The 21,743-nt window shown below is 39.6% G+C and overlaps 1 protein-coding gene across 1 annotated transcript in view; it reads left to right on the plus strand.

Moving 5' to 3' along the window:
• LOC127573574 (uncharacterized) overlaps positions 1–21,743 on the plus strand; it is a 245,881-nt gene that overhangs the window by 57,624 nt on the left and 166,514 nt on the right. Inside the window, exons 29-39 of the mRNA XM_052021930.1 lie at positions 250–368; positions 1,818–1,976; positions 3,158–3,357; positions 5,137–5,222; positions 7,203–7,330; positions 10,126–10,281; positions 11,594–11,796; positions 12,924–13,012; positions 14,034–14,167; positions 15,672–15,796; positions 20,136–20,301. Of these exons, the coding sequence (XP_051877890.1) occupies positions 250–368; positions 1,818–1,976; positions 3,158–3,357; positions 5,137–5,222; positions 7,203–7,330; positions 10,126–10,281; positions 11,594–11,796; positions 12,924–13,012; positions 14,034–14,167; positions 15,672–15,796; positions 20,136–20,301 (1,565 nt within the window). The remainder of the gene's footprint in view (positions 1–249; positions 369–1,817; positions 1,977–3,157; positions 3,358–5,136; positions 5,223–7,202; positions 7,331–10,125; positions 10,282–11,593; positions 11,797–12,923; positions 13,013–14,033; positions 14,168–15,671; positions 15,797–20,135; positions 20,302–21,743) is intronic.

Raw genomic sequence — 21,743 nt, forward strand, 5'->3', positions numbered from 1 at the left:
CCCTATGTACAGTTGGTATGCTAATTAGAATTCACGCATGATAATGTGTGTTGGCCTGCAATGACCGATTTTTTAAAATATATATATATATATTGTTCAATTGAGTTTATAGATGGAGAAGCCAACCCGAAATGATTTCTGGCAGTTTATCTGTGCAAGTCAATTTCTCTTGAATGGACACGATCAGGGAATTTGCCACATTGTTTTATTTAATGAGCATTAATTTAATCAGTGTGTTTATTTTTGCAGCAACTGCATGCACTGACAATACTAATGGAAGTGTATCATGGCTCCTGATTAACTTTGGCAGATTTCGGTCATTCATCACTTTCAGTGATCTCCTGGCTCTGAATAAGAACTTCATTGGTGTAAGTTACTTAAATGATATAACAAAGTAATGTTGAGCAAGATTTATTTCCTGGGCCCCATTGGGACGTTATTGTCGTAAATTGTCACGGAAAGGACAAAAGGTGCATTTGGCAGGAATTGTTCTCGCAGAGATGAAGGATCTTCGCCATCCTCAACTGGTTAGATTCAGGATGTAATACAGTGGTCGGTGGCTGTATGAAAGGCTTCAGAAAATTCATGAACTCAACTTAAAAATATAAAGTGTCAACTACAAACTTGGCTCTACTTGGGTTCAAAGTATTCTTTTGGTCATGTAAAAAATGCATTATTTTACACCATTCAGATGTAGTTCTGTTCAGTGTTTACAATCTGTCGCACTGAGTTACGAAGGAAAATAGATAAACATCCAGTCTTGGATCCATAATTAGTCATTTCATGATCAACAGTGAATTCTGTATGTAAATTAAAAATGTTAATTTTGTTTTTAAAACACCACTGAGTTGCTACAAATAGTATAATTTTGAATCAGTCTTATTAATATGCCAGTTATGTTATCAGCATAGCATTAGGTTATCTGTATCATCATTTTTAATAATGCACTGCCAGATATCCTACCCATGAAATATTAATTAGTCATGCACATCACATGTTCCACTACAATCACTTTTGGGCTCCAAGTTGAATGAGCAGTGAATATCTGGTGGCCAAAGTTAATAAAGAGAAACTTATAGTTGAAATTAGGCCATTTGAAAGAATTTTGGTGAACTTGCTGCTTGGTTCAATCACCTCTAGAGTTTACATCTGTCCTTAATGATGGATAGTTGAGGTTCAACTGTATTTTCATAGCAATCTTTTCATATCAGTCTTTATTAGTATGGAAGGAAAGGGTGCTCAGATGATTTCAAAAATGAGACTTGATAATGAGCAAAGTTGTCTTGGCTGATCCTAGTTAGATTATAATTTAAAACAAAAAATATGGGAAATACACAGCAGGTCAGACTGCATCTATGGCGAGAGGAAGGGTAAACATTTCAGGTCAGTCACGTTTCAGGCGAAAGACATTGAACTGGTTCTGATGAAGGGTCATTGACTGAAGCCTTAACTTTGTTTGTTTTTCTCTCTCCACAGTTGCTACCTGACCTCCTGAGTATTTCTGGCATCTTGTTTTTATTTCAGATTTCCAGCATCTGCGTTTTCCTCTTGCTTTTCTCCTTTAGGCACAGGTGCAAACTCTGCAGGTCCTCCTATCTGTAACTGCTGTGATGACAAAATGCCTCAGTAGTTTTATTTTATTCAATCTGACCACCTGAAACTGGTATATCAAATGCTACTGCTTGCTCTGTTTCCCAGGTTAAATGATTCAATCTATAATATTAATGAAAATTTAAATTCAGCATATTTCTCAGAATGGTGAGCTATAGATTAGGAGAAGAGAGATCATGTGTTTATTTTTGTATATTTTTTTGCAGCTCAGTGCAAGAGGATTACTGACAGTAACTCAACTGGGGCAGTTGGCTGGTAATAATGGAACACTGCGAAATATATATGAGGTGCAGAAAATCCTCAGTATCATCACAAGTGACACTGTTACTGAGTTCATTGATGCATTCAGCACTGCTGTTAATCAGGTAGGAGACTCTTACAACCGGCTTTAATATCTGTTGATAAATGCCGCTACCTAGGAATTCTTCCAAGTGAATTGATCGGTTTCCAACTTGTTCAGCACAATTTGCAACCATTTCAATAGCAAGCATACTGTTATGTTCAGTTCTGATAATGAATGGGCTAATGGTGTTAACATGAAAGTACTCTGTCATGTGAACTGATGATGGGAAGGCTGCAAGCGGACAGGTGAGCTGTCTGATCTATTCAGTTGCCTGTCACAGATCAAATACTTTACACCTGGGGACATGCAGGAAGAGTCTTCTGCTGGATGGCAGGAACTCAGCTGATTCGAGTGGCCCAATGTAACCCAGGATGTCTCCAACTATATTTGTCAGGTTCCACCCAAAATGGCTCCCATCCAGTAGGATTCTAACCCCAGGCTAACCAACTGTTAAACCAATTATTAAAAATGAACATTTGTTAATGCCTTTGGCAAATATCCAAAAACATTCAAGTATTATTGAATAATAAGAATACTATTAATAAACAAATCTATTAAAAACTTAAAGCATTGAAAAGCACCAAAAACAATTTCAGTGCACTTAATTTAAATTAGCAACGTAATCACAATAGGGAAATCCACTTTCTCTTACGGTTCAAGTGACATATGTTCCTTCGCATTGAGTTCTACAGCACAGGTGTTCCATGACCTGTACTTGATTTTAACCTTGGTAGTCCCAAGCTTCTTCCTGCTTAAGTAATGTTTAAGCAAAAATAAAACAAAATAAAATGTGCCAAATAGTTGGAGGTGTTGTTTGAGTTGGATGTGAGTGAATTATGCTGCTGAGATGATAATAGACCCTTCAATGATGAAAGTAGAAAATTCTGCCAACATTCAGCAAGTCAGACAGCTTTTGTGGGGAGGGAATTGAAGATTAACATTTGACTTAATGAACTTGCATTAGAATGACTACAGTGAAACTCCGTCTTGCTTTATGAGAATCCTAATGTGAACCTTTTGACTATTTAAGTTTCCCTTTGTTACATGCATTGTGTTCAATGTATGCAGGCAACCATTTTTTCAAGTTCCTGGCATGCCATTCCTTAACCGACCACTAGAATTCAGTAAATTGTTTTCAATGTTGTATTTGTCTGTACTTTGTTTACCTTGGTGTAAAGGTTGTTTCAACCCCGTCTTTTGCAGAATGTGGTTTTCGCTCCTGGTGTGGGTGCAGCTTTATTAGAAAAAGTCCTGAATCTTTCTCAGTCAATACTTTCAAATGCCAGCACCACTGAACTCCAAATCTGGTTTGGCTCGAGGTTACAAGCGCTTCTGCCCAGTCTCACTAAAAACATTGTGCCTTTGGTCTTTGTCTCCAAGAGCTGCAAAGGGTTTCGTACCATGTAAGTCTGGGTGCAGTTTTCCTGATCATTAATGATATAGAAATTAAAATGTTTAGCATTTTGGCTCTGGTTTAACAGGAAAAAGCATTTCTAGTTGGATGTAGTTGATTTGGAAATGAGTGGCATAAAAAAAACAAAAATAAAAGCCTCTCATTTGAAATGTTTCTTTGTGATCTGTAAAAGGTATGAAATTAATATGATCTTTTAAAAAATTAGCAAAGTTTTTAACAAGAACTGAGCCAGCTTGATGAAGCAGATCTCAGTTGTATGTATAGATTTATTACTTACTGAAACTTTGCATAGCTAATCAAAAAACAAGTCCATTTTCAAATGGCTGTGCATTTTCAGGTTACAATTTCAAACGTAAGGGACCCAATATTGACGTAGTGATAGGGAGGGTACAACAGAGGCTGAAAGTAGGTGGTGAATCAACAGAAGTTGCAAACTGTGATCATTAGGAGACGTGATCAGTCATTGGGGCTGGATTTCTAGAATAGGAGAGATTTGCAATCTGGTGTAGATTAGGAAGAGAGGTGGGTTGATGAATTTGGTGGGGCGACTGAGAGAAAATATAGATGTGTATTTGGAGGGCAGGATCAAGAGTGGCAATTGAGGGAATGGGTGAAGCCGTCTAGGAGAAAGCGATTTAGTGTAGGAATTGATTTAGATCACTGGCAGTGGAGATTGGACTGTGCTTAGTTCAGCAATCAAATTGGGGCTGGTCAGCAGAGGGGAATCAAGAACGATACCAGATTTGTGATCAGGAGTGGTCGAAGAATTTGGGACGAGAGGTTAAAAATTGGGATTGGGGATGTTGACAATTGATGGCAGGGAGGAAGGTGGGGTTGGAGAGGTGCATGGATAGAGGTTGGAAGTGGGGGCACTGACAAAATTTGAGGCTGAAGTTTGACTATGGAGAGCAATTTTTGTAAACTTTGGTATTATTTCCTGTCCAGTTAAACTATTGAGTGCAAACTGCAGGTCAGGATCTTCACTTTTGAAAAGAAACTCCCAACATGTCATTAGAATGGAAATTAAATAATGGCTACAGTAGCTTTAGATTCATGCGACCCTTAGTCCTGATGCTTCCTCCAGTGTGTTTATTTGGTGACAACAGTTTAAACCTTTTCTATGTTAAACTTTCCGATCGTGATTTGATATCCTGTGCAAGAACAGGCTGATCCAGATATTTGTGCAATCTGTGTTCGGTTCTGTCACCAATTGGCATCAGATTTCAGTGGCATATCTTAAGCAGCAGCTGCTTTATGCTTGGATTTGGTCTTGTCACCATGACTGGCCCCCACGAGGAAGCACCTTGTTGTCCACATTGCACCATTTGTTCCTTTTTACTGTCTGACTTAAAATGGGATTTCACTGCAGAGGAGGAATGTTTGATGCTTCCACTGTGCAGTGCTTAAAACAGGACTGGGAGCAAGTGCCAGATGAACAAATACTTAAGCCCAACAGGAAATGGGTGAGTGGTTAAAAACCAAAGCTCTGAGGGTTAGGGTTGTAGCCACGGAGAGGTGAGGGAGGGCAGGAGGCTGGTGGAGGCCGTACAAACCCAAGGAGGTATGGCATGCACCAGACACGGCTATCAGAGGCTTGGGGGAGACAAGGGTATGTCCCCAAGCAGTTTTGTCTCTAATGCGACATCTATGAGCCATTGAAGGGTAGATTACATCTGTGAAGTGGCCCATATGTTTGATGCTGCTGGTTTAATCAGAAATTTACTTTTCATCTCTATGCATCTACCATATGTCTCTTTATTTTCCACAGTGTCACAATACTGAGCTCAATAAAAAAGAAGCTGAGTGTCAGCATTCAAGAAGCTGTTTATAGAAACATATTGGCTTATAATAAAGGTAAAGTGCAAAGATTCATATTATTCAATCCCAATTTCTGTGGAAATACAGAATACTGGTATAGTATATGATTGCAGTAAGGCTTTTTAAATCTGGTGCTTGGGTGATAAGACATACTGGAACAGCCATGTGGTATCAAGGAGTAAGCAGACCCAAATCCAGCTGTCCACTCCCTTGAAGCCCAATGTTCAACTGAATTCCACATAGAGATGCCCATGAAGATCTGGTACCTTTCTAAAAATTCATAGGATAAATGAGGTAGATTCCTTGAGTTGTCTCTCGTGTTTCCAAGCAACTGGCAAACAATGCAAGTCCCAGTAGGGAGAAATCAGTGGAGATGAACACTCCTCACCAAGGCATTATTTTGACCCTTTTTCCTTCCAGTTACATTGCTCACTCAAACATATCTATTTATTCATTGATTTCGAGCTTTTTTTTGCCATATATTTATGATTACATCAGCATGAGGCTCAATTATTCAATCATATTTCAATTATTGTCATTAAAGCAGCATAATTTCACTAGTGAAATTTGTCATAGCCCAATCCATTTAAATGTTAATCAGTGTCTAACTCTGAAGTGTTATGATGTTGATGATACAGATGAAATGTAGGAGTTGTCTAGTCTGGTAGAGAGATTTTTCAAACAACAATCTGACATCATAATCCTCATGGATGACATGCTAGACTTCTCTACTCCAGTCCCTGGGTACATCCTCTCCCACCAACAGTGAACATACCCTGACAGGCAGGCAGGAACTCTGTGAGGCCACAACATTGACTCTTACAAGTCTTGTGCAACAAGCCTGCATAAAACTGGGTCAATGGGCATCAAAGGGAAAACGCTCCAGTGGTTGGAGTCACAGCTTGCACAAAGGAAGAAGATTGTCCCAGGCCCAAGGCATCACTGCAGGAGTTTCTCAGGGCAGTGCCTTTGGCTCAGCCATCTTCAGCTGCTTCATCAATGACCTTCCTTGCAGAGTTCCTCCCTCCCTGGTGGGTGTGTCCTGTCGATGGGAGAGGATGTACCCAGGAACTGTGGTAGAGACATCCAGCATGTTACCTGTAAGGGTAAAAGTGGGGATATTCACTGATTATTGACAATGTTCAATTCCTTTTGTAATTCCTCCACAATTGAGGCATTCCACACCAGCAAGCAGCAAGCCCTACACAATATGCAGGCATATGTGTGGCAGGTAACATTCATGTCACAAAAGTGCCAGGCATTGACTATCTCCAGCAAGAGTGAGTCTATCCACCATTTTTTGACATTCAGTGGCATTACTGCTAATAACTTGGGGTCACCACTGGCCAAAAACTCAACTGGACCAGCAACAAAAATACTTCCTCTGAAGGAGTAGGTATCCTGTGGTGAGTGTCTCATCTCCTGAGACTCCAAAATCTTTCCACCATCTCCAAGGTATATGTTAGTAGTGAGATTGAATGCTTTGTACTTCCCCAGATGAGTGCAGCTGCTACACCACTCAAGAACTCAATGTCATCCAGAACAAAGCAGCCACTTGCTTGGAACCCTATCCAATACCCTAGATGTTCATTCCCTCCACCACTGCTGCACAGTGACTGCAGTGTGTATCATTTTTGCATTGGTGTAAAATTATTTTCCACTGCATTTGTAGACTGAAGCCAGCTCAAAAAGAATATAATTTAGTGTTTCAAATGTTAATATAATAAAATCACTGTCATCACAAGGCTTTTTGTTCAGTTATTTTTGAATGTACCTGTGCTTAATGAACAACTGCTAAACTGATCTTTTATTTTTCTCATCTTTGTTGAATATACACAGGGAGAACATGACATCAGTGAATTCTTAACAATATCACCAGTGTTTACAATGTAGTTTTCCATGAGTAATTTGTACATTTGACTGTTAAAGAGTGTTTTAATTATTTATAGCAATTAACATCTTATATGTGAAGAATCATGGTTCAGGAAAATAATCAAATGTATTTTTTCCCCTCAGTATTCCCTCTCCTCTGCTATGAGAACACCAGTTTTGTTTCTTACCTATACAACTATTACCAAAATTTTTCTGAATTTCTAACCCTGAGGGATACGTTTCTGCAGATTCCTTCAGATCGCCTTGATGAGGTAAAAACAAAATTCCTCAAATATTTGTGCATGGGGAGGTGGTGATATGAAGATACAATAGCAATATTTAAGAGGCATTTAGACAGGCACATGAGCATGCAGGGAATGGAGAGATGTTGACCATGTGCAGGCAGATGGGATTTGTTTAGCTTGGCATCATGGTCGGCACAGACATAATGGGCTGATGGGCCTGTTCCTGTGCTGCACTGTTCTGTGTTCTAAGTACAGGAAACAATTGCTTGAACTGAATTGTATACTAACCTGCTCGTTTTTCTCACTAATTACAAAAAAACTGAAGGGCAGTGGTTCTGGTGCTCAAGAAGGGTAACTAGCTAGGAATCATTTATTATCTAGCAACTTCGTGCTGAGTTGAAATCAATTGAACTTAAATTGAAATCAAAACAGAAAATTAAGCCAACCTGCTTAGAATTTTGAACTAGTTCCTTTGAATAATATAAAAAAAGACACCTAATGATCATGTGCTGCTCCGTAGAAAATCTCCATCTGAAGTGTCTGTAAGACATAATAAGTAGAAATTTGATTATGCAGTACATGGTGTTCATTCACTGCTCATTCGTGCACTGTTTTGATTATGGTTTATAGTCAGCACAACCTCTTTGTGTCAGCTGTAAGCATGCAGAGAACACAGCTCTGACATCAGTTATTAGGCAGCTCTCATTTGATATCTGTCCAGCCAAACGGGAGCAGAATTGCAATTAAACAGAGTGAAGACCGTGCGCTGAAACAGTTCTGAACAGCAGGCAGAAGTCCTGGACTGGGGTGGTATAAAGGGATACTTAATGACTTGCAGGCTTTTTGGGTTTGACATGGAACAGATTCTGTTGTACCCCAGAGGACTGCACTTTGGAATTTCCAGAGTCGCAGGTAAATTTCCCACTGTAAGGCAAAATCTGCAATATTTTTGGTCAATATGAGTGCTTTAGTAGAAGACTTGCTGGATCTCCAGAATAACCATGATCAAGAGGGCATTAGGTTTCCTTGCCAGAGAAGTCTGTCAAATGTCAAGGAGCAGGACTGTGTCACCAGGAAGGTCTTTTCCAGGGGTAATGTCATCTGCTCAACTACTCCGAGCATTAACTGCAATCAAATATTGACACAATGCATTGACCACTGGGTGTTTTATGTCCCAAATGAACAGCAACAACAATTAAGGGCTTTCTTGCCAATGCAAAGAAAAGCCTCAACCTGTATTATGTGACAGGCAAAGGCTACTATTGGATAGGTACTCCATCGCCTGAAAGGTAGACACAAAGTCCCACTCTAACATTAGATGAAAATATATTTCTCTTTTCTATATACTCGCTCATTAACAATGTTGGAGCTGCCCACGTAACAGCATCGAGTGTGTCACTTCATTAAGCAGTGCAGGAGATCAGAGAATCATCACTGAATCATCTTCAGGGCTGATTATGGTTGATATATATCCTGTTCATCTCTCCATTACTGGTCATCTTTATGTCATTTGATCACAAATCATGAGCGCAAAAAATAGAAATGCTAGAAACACTCAACAGGTCAGGTAGCATTCATAGAGGAAGCAACAGTTAATGTTTCAAGTTGAAGACATTTTGTCAGATTTCCAGCATCTTTAGTTTTTTTGAATTTCATGAGTATCAGAACCAAGCAAATCCACATGACCAACATTGTTGTGCATCCATCAATACCAAAACCAATTTCTTCTATGCATTTTCTCATTTGTTGTCTTTGCTGTTTCACAAGTGGAAGGTGGTTGATGGCTTGCAACAGAGGAGGCTGCAGAGGGCTATGAAGGTTGATCATGAGAACTCTGGACCTAGATGACACAAGAGCTGAGGTCTGAACTGACTGGATAATGTGCAATAGTAGGGGTTCCTTGGGATGGCAGCTATCAACTCTGGAGAGAGGACAACAGATTCAGCCTCCTCAAAGCTGCCACTCCCTTGAATCAGGACACTCCATAATATGCTGGTGGGGAGATGGCTGGAGCACTATGATCCCCTCAAAGTCCATTTCAACAGCAGAATCCAGATACTTGATTCTTGATGCAGGCCACACTTGAGAAATGTTATCAGGATTTTCATGTCAATCGTCTGGGAGGAAGCACAAATTTGAAACATTCAGGAAAAAAAATTAAAATCAGCTATTGTGTTCATTTAATTGTTTGTCCAAAGTGTTTCTGCCTTGTTCCCTAGTATTTTTGGGAGTACCAGCACTCACTATTTATAAAATTCCCGGGTTTGTTTTCGTAATGATTTTTGTGGGGACATTAGATATACAAAGGTTTTCTGGCCCATTGTCTATTCCTCTGTGCCTGCCTCTGTGATTCATTCCTTGTTAGGTGGACCTCTGTGGGTCCATGGGAAATGCCTGACCTCTCCTCCTCCCATGATGGGCAACTAGTCAGCAGTTGTTGAGACCAATCATGCAAAAATGGTTTGGGTGTCTTGCTAATGCTTTCAGGCAGTCTAACTAGATGTTGATCCTACCACAAAACCGATTATGAGCAAAGCTGAACATTGTCTGCAACATGTTTAAAATCCACATCATTTTCTTTGGAGGAAGTATGTGCTGCAACACTTCAACTGCCAAATGATGATTAATAAACAAAAGCTTTCAGGGCAAGGCCAACATGCAAAAATAGTTTTAATTTTTTCCAAGAGTGATTTACTATGAACAGAGATACAGCTGATAGTTTATTAATACAAATTTATTTGAATATTAAACAGTATACAGCCATGCTTTGGAAATTAGCACTATTGATATAAGGCTGTGTGTTTCCCTATTGTGTTTCACAGGTGTTGAAAACCATTGATCCTGGTGAATTTACTGATCTACTGAGCAGGCCTGGATTCATTGATGACAACAAGTTTCTGATCACACTGTTAACCCGTTATCTATCCAGACAGAACCTGGATAAATTTGTGGATGATTTCAACTTAGTTAGCCGAGATGTAAGTTTGAAATATTCATGTTTCTGATTATGGAATGTAGTGTAGGTGAACTGGAATGCTTTGCAGAAAATGATTTCTATTACATCATTCACCATGGTCTAGAATTCTTGAGGTCTGAGTGCCTTTTCAAGAGATGAACTAGAAGTGGGGATGTGTTAAAGTGTGGAAGCTTCGGCAGTACATTAACAGACTAGGTTTAATAGAACATGTTAGGACATCTAAATGTGTCTCTCCATGTTTTGACAAATATCTAACGTCTCAACCAACATTACTAAAACAAAATATGTGGTCAGTTACCTCATTACTGCTTGTGGAACTACTGACTTTAAAATTATCTGTTGAATTTTCTACAGTCCAATAAAGCTACCCTGTAAAATTACATATTATGAATTATTTTGGGATATTCTGAAGTTACTTCCTTCATTCCTAGATTCCATAAAGAATTGTAAATTCCATTGAATGCAAATCCAGCCACCAAGTTGAATTGAGCTTGGGAAAAGCAGGTCACAGTGATAGTACGTGGGGGAGTTTTCCAAGGTTTTTGCAGAGGTTTTCTTGTGTTCACTTGTCCAAGGCATTATGTGCAGTAGAATACAGACTGTGCAAGGAGGTCTTTCCTCCATGACCTCCCACCATCGTGGCGAGTGGAGACCATACAGGAACCGAGTTTGAGGGAGATGGGGCGGGGAGAACAGGAGAGTCGTAGGTGGGTGGAGATGTGAGTGGGGTAGGATTGTGGGGCAGAAGAAAGATGAGGCAAGGCAAGAAAATTGAGTGAGAGAAGATTGTGGAACAGGAACGTGGGGAAAGAAGGCATGGGGTTCGTTTGAGGAATTGAATGTGGGAAAAAGTTTGGAGTGAGATTCAGAGAAGGGAGAATTCTGGAGTAAAGTTGAAGGGATAATGTTTGATTGGGGTGGCAGCAGCCAGCGAAGAGGGGAAATGGGAGCAATCAATTTAAAAAAAATCATCCTGGAAGATGATGGATCCTTTGGAGTCCAGGCCTTTGTTTAAGGCCTGCTGCAGTGTATGTGACCTATTCTCTTTGCTGGACTTATTGGACTAGTATATGTAACTGATCTGCTTGCATTTATCTTGCTGATCAATCACATTATGGATTTCAATCAGATTCACAAATGGTTTATTTCTTCATTTCCAAAACTTAGAACCTGTTGTGCAATTGTATTTAAATATTTCTTGCTTGTTAAGAACATGATTTGGAACCGTTGAACTTCAAAAATGAATCCAGCAAGGTGTTTCGTTGCCTTCAAAAAAAAATTGAAATAAATCCATTTCCCACTTTGTTTTTCAGAGTCAACTGACAGATGATAACCGAGCTGCACTCTTAAAAGTTTTTTGGACGTACTTTGCTACATTGATCCTGCCTGAAAACAATGACACTGAGGTGGATAAATGGCTCAACGTCAGATTACAGCCATATCTCCCATTTATCACCACTGACCTCCTCATTTCCAACATTACCCTGGGAATCCAGTGCCTTCCCTACAGGAAAATGTAAATACACTCTCATCCATTTCTAACAAACTTCAGCAATGTCCAGTGTAGACTGTGCCATGGTATTTGTTTGCTAACAATATGTTTAATTCCTTTTTATTCATTGTACTTTGAAATAGGGATCAGTAAGACTATTTGAAGACAACTTTGAGGGGTGGAGGGAAAACTTCTACTTATCCTAGCCTTAATGTGATATTAAAGATACTTAAACAAAAGCAGAAACTACTGGAAAAAACTTAGTGAAACAAAAAAAAATACTAGCCATCACTGGGCTTGCTCTCGTGTTTCCTATGTAAGGCTATAGGGGTTCAGCCACTTGAGATTGAGATGAGAAATTTCTTGTAAAGGGTTGGAAATCTTTGAAAAGTCCTTCCCGCTGAGGCTGTGGATGTCAAATCACTCAGGAGTGAGATGGATTTTTGCTCTATAAAGGGCTCAGGCTAGCATGTGGAGTTGAAGCTAAAGATAAGATCAGCCGTGATTTTTATGAAATACTGGAAAGTGTTCAGGAAGTGTTTACCCCTGCTCCTTAACGTGCTGTTATAGATATTTATGTAGAAATGTGGTTTGAAAATGATCCTGTATAATTTAATAAATCAGCAAATAAAAATACATGAAAGCAAGAGAAGGGACTGTAAAATCACTCCCACGTCATTTAATACTATGGAATTTCCTCCTGTGGAGGTGTGGGCAAATTAGTTTGGGGATCTTCGGTATTGATTCTGTATTCTTTTTATGATTAGTTACACCCTCTGAACTTGTGGACGTGAGGTGTATCAGTGAGGGCTGAACTTCCTTTCCTTTTGAACTGAGATCTCCTTAAAATAGGGAAAAGTTGTTGGCAAACCATTGGGAGTATTGGCACAACAACTGCTCTGAATATGCCTCAAGGATAGAGCTTTTGAGCTTTGAAATTCCAAGAATGTGTGGTGGCCAGTGAGCCCCATACAGGATCTTTGTTCACAGACCTACCCATATGTATTTGTGTGTGAAAGGCACAGCAGTTCATGTTAAATAGTTTACTTTTGTCCAATGGTCAATAAATTTATTTAATGCATGTGCTGCAAAAAGCACAGTGGTCTTTTGAGAAGATTAAACATTAATGCGTATGTATATTTCAAATTTAGTGTCAGAACATTGAACGCTCGCTATGCTGACCTAACCACAATTAAACGGAAAGAAATCTACAATGGTATCAAAGTTTATTTGCAAGAAGGTAATATGAGTCTGTCATTTCTGTTAGAGCGATGAAAATGGTGTGAGGTGCCTTGGGACATTTATCTACCTTAAAGTGCTTTCATAAATTCCAGTTGCTGCTGTAATAGAAACGCCATCATTACTAGTGGAGTTTTTGGTTATAGAATGAAAATGCTGTTTAAGTTTTCTCACAAAAGGCTACTTCCCACATCTCTGAGGAGGTAATCATAGCGCTGACTAGCACTAGGTCTGGGTGCTAAAGGGACAACGTGGAACGCCAGATTCGTGGTCAACACTGGAATAATCCCTGAAGTCTGGTGCCACTCCAACTTCGTGACTGCCTTAAAACCTATATGCTGTGTGTGCGTGTGCACAAGCATGACGGGTGCTGGTGGACTGGGCAGCTGGGAGAGTTGGTCACACTCGTCAGCTATGAATAATCCTGCTCAATATCCACCCAGAATTTGAGCTGGAGCACTCCCTGCCACTGTTTGGAGTGGGTTCAAGCTCTGCACCGTTAGTCTTTGAAGAAGGAATGATATCATCGAGCCAGAGGCAAGACCTGGGGTTCAGTAGGAAAACTGAGAAATGCTGTTAAAACCCAAAAGATCATAGCTGCGTGAAGTCCTCTGTTTATAGATGAACTCATCCCTTTATTGGCTCCCACCTTGCTGTTGTGTCTGCATGAATTAAATTTTCTTAAGAGAGTGAGCCAGGAAAAGTACTGGTAGAAATGGAGCCTACCACAAATTACTCAGACTGCAGGTATGGGTGCCTCAAAATAAATGAGACTTGCAGTGATTCGGTGATGGGGATAAAAGGAAATGATTTGACTGATACAACAAAAAGAATTTGAGATGTGCTTTGAATTGTAAAGATAATTTATATTAAGAGTTAATGCAAACCTTCCTTATTTCATGAGTTGACTCTAGAGTGAAAGAATCATAAAGCACAGAAACAGGCCTTCGACCTATCATGTCCATGCTGACCATTGAATACCTATCCATACTAATCCCAACATCATTTACGTCATATAACAGGTCCCAAACCAAAATGCTATGATGCAAATGATACAGCCCTGAACTCCACTGCTTGGTTCAGTAACTACCTGGGACTGTTTATGAATCAAATGTCACTGACTGATCTTCAGTCCTTCTTTGATAATGAAGCACAGGTATGCATTTTTTGGTTCTCTGAGAATAACTTGCCGTTGAAGGTATTAACTAGTTTAATGCACATACCCCAGTGCTTAGATTATCTATTCTGAAGTTATAAGGTGCATTTGTTCAGTAATTATTCATGAAAAGTTATCAGCATAATTACTATTTTGTACACTGGACAGACATTCAAGGCCAATGCTGTCCTCTCATTCCTAATCTGCAGTTTCTGAGGGAAGCATCAAGGAACAGTTTGACAAATGGCTCCTCTTCTGTTGTGTTCAGAACACTCCCAAATTACTGTTGCTCTGAAATTCTGCAGGTTTTATACCAATGAGCTCAGATATTACAAAACTTCCCAACAAACCTAGAAAAGATTGTTGTTTCCTTTTAAAAAGTGCAGCTGCAGTATTTGTCCCTGCTACTCATTTCCACTTTCCTGTGTATCGCTCACACTAAGCACTTAGAGTCAGAGAACAATACAGCATAGAAACAGGCCCTTCTGCCCAACTCCTCCATGCCAATCATGGTGCTTGTCCCATTTGCCCATGTTTGGCCCATATCCCTCTTAAACCCCTGCTATCCATGTACTTATTCAAATGTCTTTTAAATGTTGTTATTGTACCTGCCTCAGCCACTTTCTCTGGCAGCTCATTCCATATATGCACTGCCCTCTGTGTAAAGAAGTTGTCCCTCTTAAGTTAACCTGTTACACTTTGGTGAATAGATTTTGCAGGCAAAGTGTCCATTAGGCATGGATTGAATGCACCTTGCACTTTCTATATGCCTTGTGGGTCAATGCATTATAAGCATTGAAGTGGGTGTCAGAAGTTGCATTGCATGGTATACATGTAGTAAGATTATGATCGTGTTCATGATCAAATATATTCTACAAATCAAATAAAGGAATCTTGTAGTACCTTAAAGATGCACAGCTCTACTGAATTTCAGGACCAATATTTAACTCTAAATGTATGCTGATGACACTCGCCTTTAGCTTACCATCCCCTCTTTGGACTCTCCATTGTCTCTAATTTGTCTTTCTGCTTTTCCAATATTGGATGAAAAGAAATTTCTTATAATCAAATATTGTGAAAGTTGAAACCATTGTCTTTGGATCTTGTCCTAAACTATTCCCTGGCCACCTTTTCTAATCTTGACGACAGTGTGTTGCTGAACCAGGGCAGGTAGAACTTTGTTGTTGATGTTGACTCTGAGGTGAGCTTCCAACCACATGCAACTGAGACTGCTTCCAGCTCCATGACATCTCTTGACTCCAACTCTGTCTTGGTTCACCTGATGCTGATATTATCTAATAAGCTGCAATAAGAAACCACAGTAATTCTTTTCAGACTAATGTTAGAACATTTAAAGTTGGGGGTGGGAGGCACTGGTTTCTTTGTTTTGGATAAATCACTAGGTTTTAGTTCCTGCTCAGGAGTACAAGAAAACTTGTACTTGTTGGAAAACAATGAACTATTTTCATGATTGAATCAATAACTTCTCTCAAACTCCATTTAGATTCAAGAGTTTGTGGCAAACCCTGAAAACCAGGCTCTTCTAGAAAATCTGAAGTTATCCACTGAAGTATCAAAGTTCTTCATTAACCTGCAGATGAAAAATGAAACAGTTTTTAACATTTCAAGGTATGTTCAGTGAAATTGTTCACATTAAAAAAATTGTATTTTGGAGATATTACATAGAGTCACAGAACAATACAGCATGGATAAGAGGCCCTTCAGTCCATGCTGGCCACAGGGCTCACCCAGCTAGTCCCAATTTCCTGTGTTTGGCCCATATTGTTCCAGGCCCCCCTCCTCCATGTACCTATCCATGTGCTTGTTAAATGATACTATTGTACCTGCTTCAACCACTTCCTCTGGCAGCTCGTTCCATATACTCACCACCCTCTGCGTGAAAAAGTTGCCCCTCAAGTCCCTTTTAAATCTTTCTCCTCTCACATTAAATCTATGCCCCCCAGTCTTGGACTCCCCCTACCCTGAGGAAAAGACTGTTACCTATGTCTCTTGGAATGTAGGAATGTTTAAAATTACAAGGAATAAGACCTAGCCTGGCCAACCTCTTCCTATAACTCCGGCCCTCTAGTCCTGGCAACATCCTCATCAATCTTTTCTGCACTCTTTCCCTTTTAACCATGTCTTCCCTATAGTAAGGTGTCCAAAACTGTACACAGCACTCCAAGTGTGGACTCAGCAACAACTTATACAACTGCAGCTTTTTCACCACCCTGTCTACCTGTGATGCTGCTTTCAGCAAACTATGCACTTGTACTCCTAGGTCCCTCTGTTCCATTACTCTCCCTAATGCCCTACCATTCATAGTCCCATGCTGATTTGACTTTCCAAAATGCATCACCTCACACCTACCTGTATTGAAGTCCATTTGCCACTCCTCGGCCCACTTTCCTAACTGATCAAGATCCCCCTGTAATCTACAATAACCACCTTCACATTACAGTTTACAACTAATGTTGGCAAGGGTGTTAACATGCTGTCAAGAGATGAGTTATTTTGGTTAGGTGGCGAGATTAGAAACACGAGTTTTTATTTTTCAATTTACTTTATGGGGCAGGGATACTGCTGGCAAGGTTTACTGCTCTCTTGTGCTACTTTCTGCAAGCATTGTTAGTTAGAGCCATAGAATCATAGAATAGAGCAGGGAAACAGGCCCTTTGGCCCAACTCATCCATGCTGACCAAGTTGCCTACCTGAACTAATCCCATTTGCCTGCGTTTGGCCTATATCCCTCTCAACCTTTACTATCCCTGCAACTGTCCAAATGCCTTTTAAATGTTGTAATTGTACCTGCCTCTACCACTTCCTCTGACAGCTTGTTCCATATACCTACCAACCTCTGTGTGGAAAAAGTTGCTTCTTGGGTCCCTTTTAAATATTTCCCCTCTCACCCTAAACCTATGCCCTTTAGTTTTAGACTCCTCTACCCTGGGGGGAAAAAAACCGTGAACATTCACCTTATCCATGCCCCTCATGATTTTATATACCTGTATAAGGTCACCCCTCCTATGCTTCAGGGGAAAAAAGCCCCAGCCCATCCAGTCTCTCCTTATAACTCAAGCTCCCCAGTCCTGGTAACATCCTTGTGAATCTTCTGTGCCCTCTCCAGCTTAATGACATCCGTCCTATGGCTAGATGATCAGAACTGCACACAATATTCCAAGTGTGTCTCACCAATGTCTTGTACAATTATAACCTGGTGCCCCAACTCTCGTCCTCGGTGCCCTGACCGATGAAGGCAAGCATGACAAGCACCCTCTTCACTACCCTATCTGTGTCCCCATTTTCAGGGAGCTATGTACCTGTACCCCTCTTCTACAAGTTGATGGAAAATTTTACAGAAGTATCTGAAATTATAAAGTGTTTTTATCGTGAGAATTAAACAGTTTTTATTAGTAAGGGGGTCAGTAACCACACAACACAGATTTGGTAAAAGAAAAAATGTAGAGAATTTTTATTTTATGCCATGAATTTTTTTTATTCCAAAATAAACTTTATTCATAATAAAAGACAAACTATATACAATTATAAAACCGTGCAAGCCTTTACATTCTTGTACAGATAATTCATTAGTGTTAACTTTTTATATAAAAAAACAGCACCGATGCCACATGTGTGGCTCCCCGGGGCTACCCAGTCCCTCATTTACAATATTTAGGGGCTTTCTCACCTGACCCCGCCCCTCCCTCTCCAGTGGCAGAAGAACCCTAAACTGTAGTCCTTCTCCACCAAGCCTTGAATTGTTATTATCTGAAAGGTTGATGGAATCACATTCAATGATAATTTTCAAAAGGGAATTGGAGTTATATTGGAAAGTAAGGCACTGTAAGTTGATGGGAACAGTGATGGAGTGGGACTAATTACATAGCTTTCAAAGAGTTAGCACAAGTACAGTAAGCCGAATGGTCTCCCACTGTGCAAAATTACTCTAAACTCCTTTTAGTTCATGCTTTTTTATTGACATTATGCAGATTATTCCTGGCTGTTGATGTATTATATCAAATTAACAAAGATTTTCTTAGAACGTTTATTCTTGTACAGTACTTTGACATGTAGAAAGATTGTTTAATCTGATGATCAAGGAAAGAAATCTGCTGCCCTTAAATAAAGGCAGAAAATGTTGGAAATACTCAGAGGGTCAGGTAGTGTCTGTGTACAGAAAATCAGTTAATATTTCAGGTTCATCTTTGCAGGAATTTGGAAACTTTACAAAGGTTTCAAGTTGTGGGGAGAATTAATAGACAAGGTGGAAATGTAGGGAACACAGATGCCACAGCTTGATGTTGACTGAGGGGGGTATAGAAGGTTTGTTAATGGAAACTAATCTGTCAGAAGGAGGCTTAAGGAGAGGAAAAAAACTCAGCAGTTGTCAGACATCTGAAATAACAGAGAATTCAGTGTTGATCCCTAATAGCTGTTGGGTGCTTAAAGGAAGACAATGGATTCAGAGCAGACCTGGGCACAGAAACCCCATGCTGATTACCATCTATCATCCTTCCATTGTTGTTGAACAACACTCAGAAGAAGCTCTTAGAGTAGCAAGAGCACTGAACTTCAAGTAGGACCACCAATTACCAACCAGTCCTAAAGTTCAAAGGTGGTGAGGGATAAACCTACTTGACTACATTCTCACCAACTACCTGCTCCAGATGCACCTGTCCACGAAAGTATTGGTAGCAGTGATCAATGCACAGTCCTTGTAAGGATAAAGTCTTGTCTTCATTCTGAGGATACCCTTGATTTTGTTGTGTAAGTAGGATCATCGGCAGCAGAATATATTCCACGACAATCTGTAACCTCATGTTCTGGCACATCTCTCTCTGTGTCATTACTACCAAATCCAGTAGTCCGGATTAGCCATAATCTTATTGAATGCTGGAACAAGATAGAGGAATCATGTGGCCAAATTCTTACATTTGTGTGTTGAATAAGGAAGGGTTTACTGTTAGCAGCACCAGGCATCTGTAACATTTGAGAATCCAGACAACAACAAGCTGCACTTCTAAATGAGCAGTTTTAGCACAGTTTCAATTCTTGCATGTGTCTAACAATGTGGAAAATTGGCCAGGTGTGTCCTACCCAGAAGAAGCAGGACAAATCCAATACGGCTAATTACCACTTAATTAATTGACTTTCAATCGTCAGCAAAATAACAAAAGATTTTGTCAATGGTAATGTCAAGTGACATTTACCCACCAAAAACTTGCTAATCTTTGCTAAGTTTGGGTTTCATCAGGATCACCTGGCTCCAGGTCTCATTTCAGTGTTGGTCGAAACATGAACTAAGGAGCTGAATACCAGAGGTGAGAAGAGAGTTGCTGCCTTTGATTGAGAAAGGCATCAAGAAGTTCTGGTAAAACTGAAGTTGATGGGTATCCAGGGGAAAACTCTCCGTTAGGATATTTGGACTCTGCAACTGAATATAGAGAGGTTGAGTCAATGGGTGAAAATTTGGCAAATGGAGTTCAGTATGGAGATTATGTACTTAAGGGGGATCTAAAGGCAGACCATTATCTAAATGGAGAAGGATATCAGACGACAGAAGTACAAAGAATCTAGTTGGCAGTCTCAGTGAGTGGTTAGAAGGCCTTTATAGCAAGAGGGTTGGAGTTAAGAAATAGGGAAGTATTGCTACGAGGTTCAGAATCTGGGAACATTATTTCTCAAGAATGTTTTGTTGTTTACTTTCAGAGGTGTATTAAAGAGTAATTGGCAACAAACAATGAAGTGAATGTTCAGCTCTACATGTGTATATGACTATAAACTATGTCAATGGATTTTCATTAAAGTAATTAATGTGCCTTATACCTGCATCATCTAACCTCTTAAGATGCATGCATATTGGCCTTTATGTTTCAATTACATTTGTTTTAAATCTGTCGTAGATTTAAAGTAAATGCAAGGCATCACTAAAGCCACACAATCTAATCATATAACTCTTCTTTTGCAGTCTGCCAAACTCTTTGGTTTGTTTTCTTCATGGCACTAATATACTTAGATCCCTGAATGTGCAGCAAATACTGGCCTTAATTGAAAGGGTAAATGATGTCTGTGGGTTGAGCAGCTCATCCAATAGAACAGATGATGCAACATTTCTGACAGATGAACGTCGGAAGGTAAATAGAACAGATCTATCCAAAAATAACTGTAAATGTGTCTAGTTATGCTGAGATAGAAGCACCAATTGTTTATAGCCAAAATCATGGAGTTTTATTGTAAAATGACTTGAATACTTTTACTAAGCTTCAAACAGGTCTTTTATTGAAATCTTAAAGTATAAAATCTGTATCCTTATTGTCTTATTGGTCATTGATTCTTTTGATTATTTTGCAATACATGGTATTTTCAAAATTATTGATACCTTAATTCAATAAGGTATAACAGGCTGCTCTTTTTTTGTATTCCTTCATAAACTTACCCAACAAGCGAGTGTCAGCCTAAATCTTAAAAATTTCACTTGATGTGACATCCATATTTGACATCAATTGTATGTTCAGTCATATTCGAGTCCATTAAGTTAACTGTTATGCACAGTCATCTTCAGGGAGTTCATGCACAGCATCAATCTGATCAAGTTACCAAGCTCTTTGTTCAGATAACTGGTCTTGGTTGTTTGTCAGACAAATAATGCAGAATGCAGGGCCTCTCCAGCTTCTGATACTAATGCATAAACATGCCTTTCCAGAGAGAACAAGACAAAGATAAACAAATGGGTAGGATTCTGCTTTTTCTCTCAAAGCTTTTCACAGGAGAGAGAGAATACTTATTCCAAAAAGAAGAAAATTGGAATTAGCTGAAATGAATACGTTAACTTGTACTGCTACTTTTAGAGATGTAATATCTGTAGGTTTGCATCCCTTTTCTACATTTTCCAAGAAGTATGTGATGTCCTTATTCTTGTAATTGAAATGTACCACCTTACACTTATCCACATTGAAGTTTGTTTCCCTCTTAGAAAACCTTTGTATAGGTTTGTTCATGTCTTGTGCACTGTCGCAGTTCTCTACAGTATAAACAATATTCTCAACATAGCTTTGTCCGCAAATATGTGATTGATTAATGAGTATAAGTAGTCTAATGGGCAGCAGGGATTCCTCTCATCCTATATGCTCCTGAAACCTGAACTACTTACAGCAGTCATCTTAAGGCACTGGAAAAGTACTAGCAATGCTCTCTGCACAAAACCTTTCAAATGTATTGGAAGGATAAGTGAACCAATGTCAGTGTTCTCTCCCAGGCCAACATTCATTGAGGCCCCAGTTACTCTCAGCTGGCAGGACATGTTGTTTGCATACCTGACGTCAGACTTCTGAAACCAACACTCTATTCTGAGTTGTGTCATGAGAGGAGATTATTATGCAGACTGAGAAATATTCAAGGATGTACTCAAAACTTCCTTGAAGGTGTGCAATATCCACAAACAACTGCTTTAAGTGGAGGATGAGCATTCTGGATTGTATTGAGAACCTCAAACTTTGCATCAGGAGCACACAAAAGCCCAGCATAAGCAGCAGAAGGAGGGTACCACCTCATAAAACACCTATCTGCTCTATCAGCC

Source organism: Pristis pectinata, chromosome 8 (genome assembly GCF_009764475.1).
Source record: "Pristis pectinata isolate sPriPec2 chromosome 8, sPriPec2.1.pri, whole genome shotgun sequence".
Taxonomy (NCBI): Eukaryota; Metazoa; Chordata; class Chondrichthyes; order Rhinopristiformes; family Pristidae; genus Pristis; species Pristis pectinata.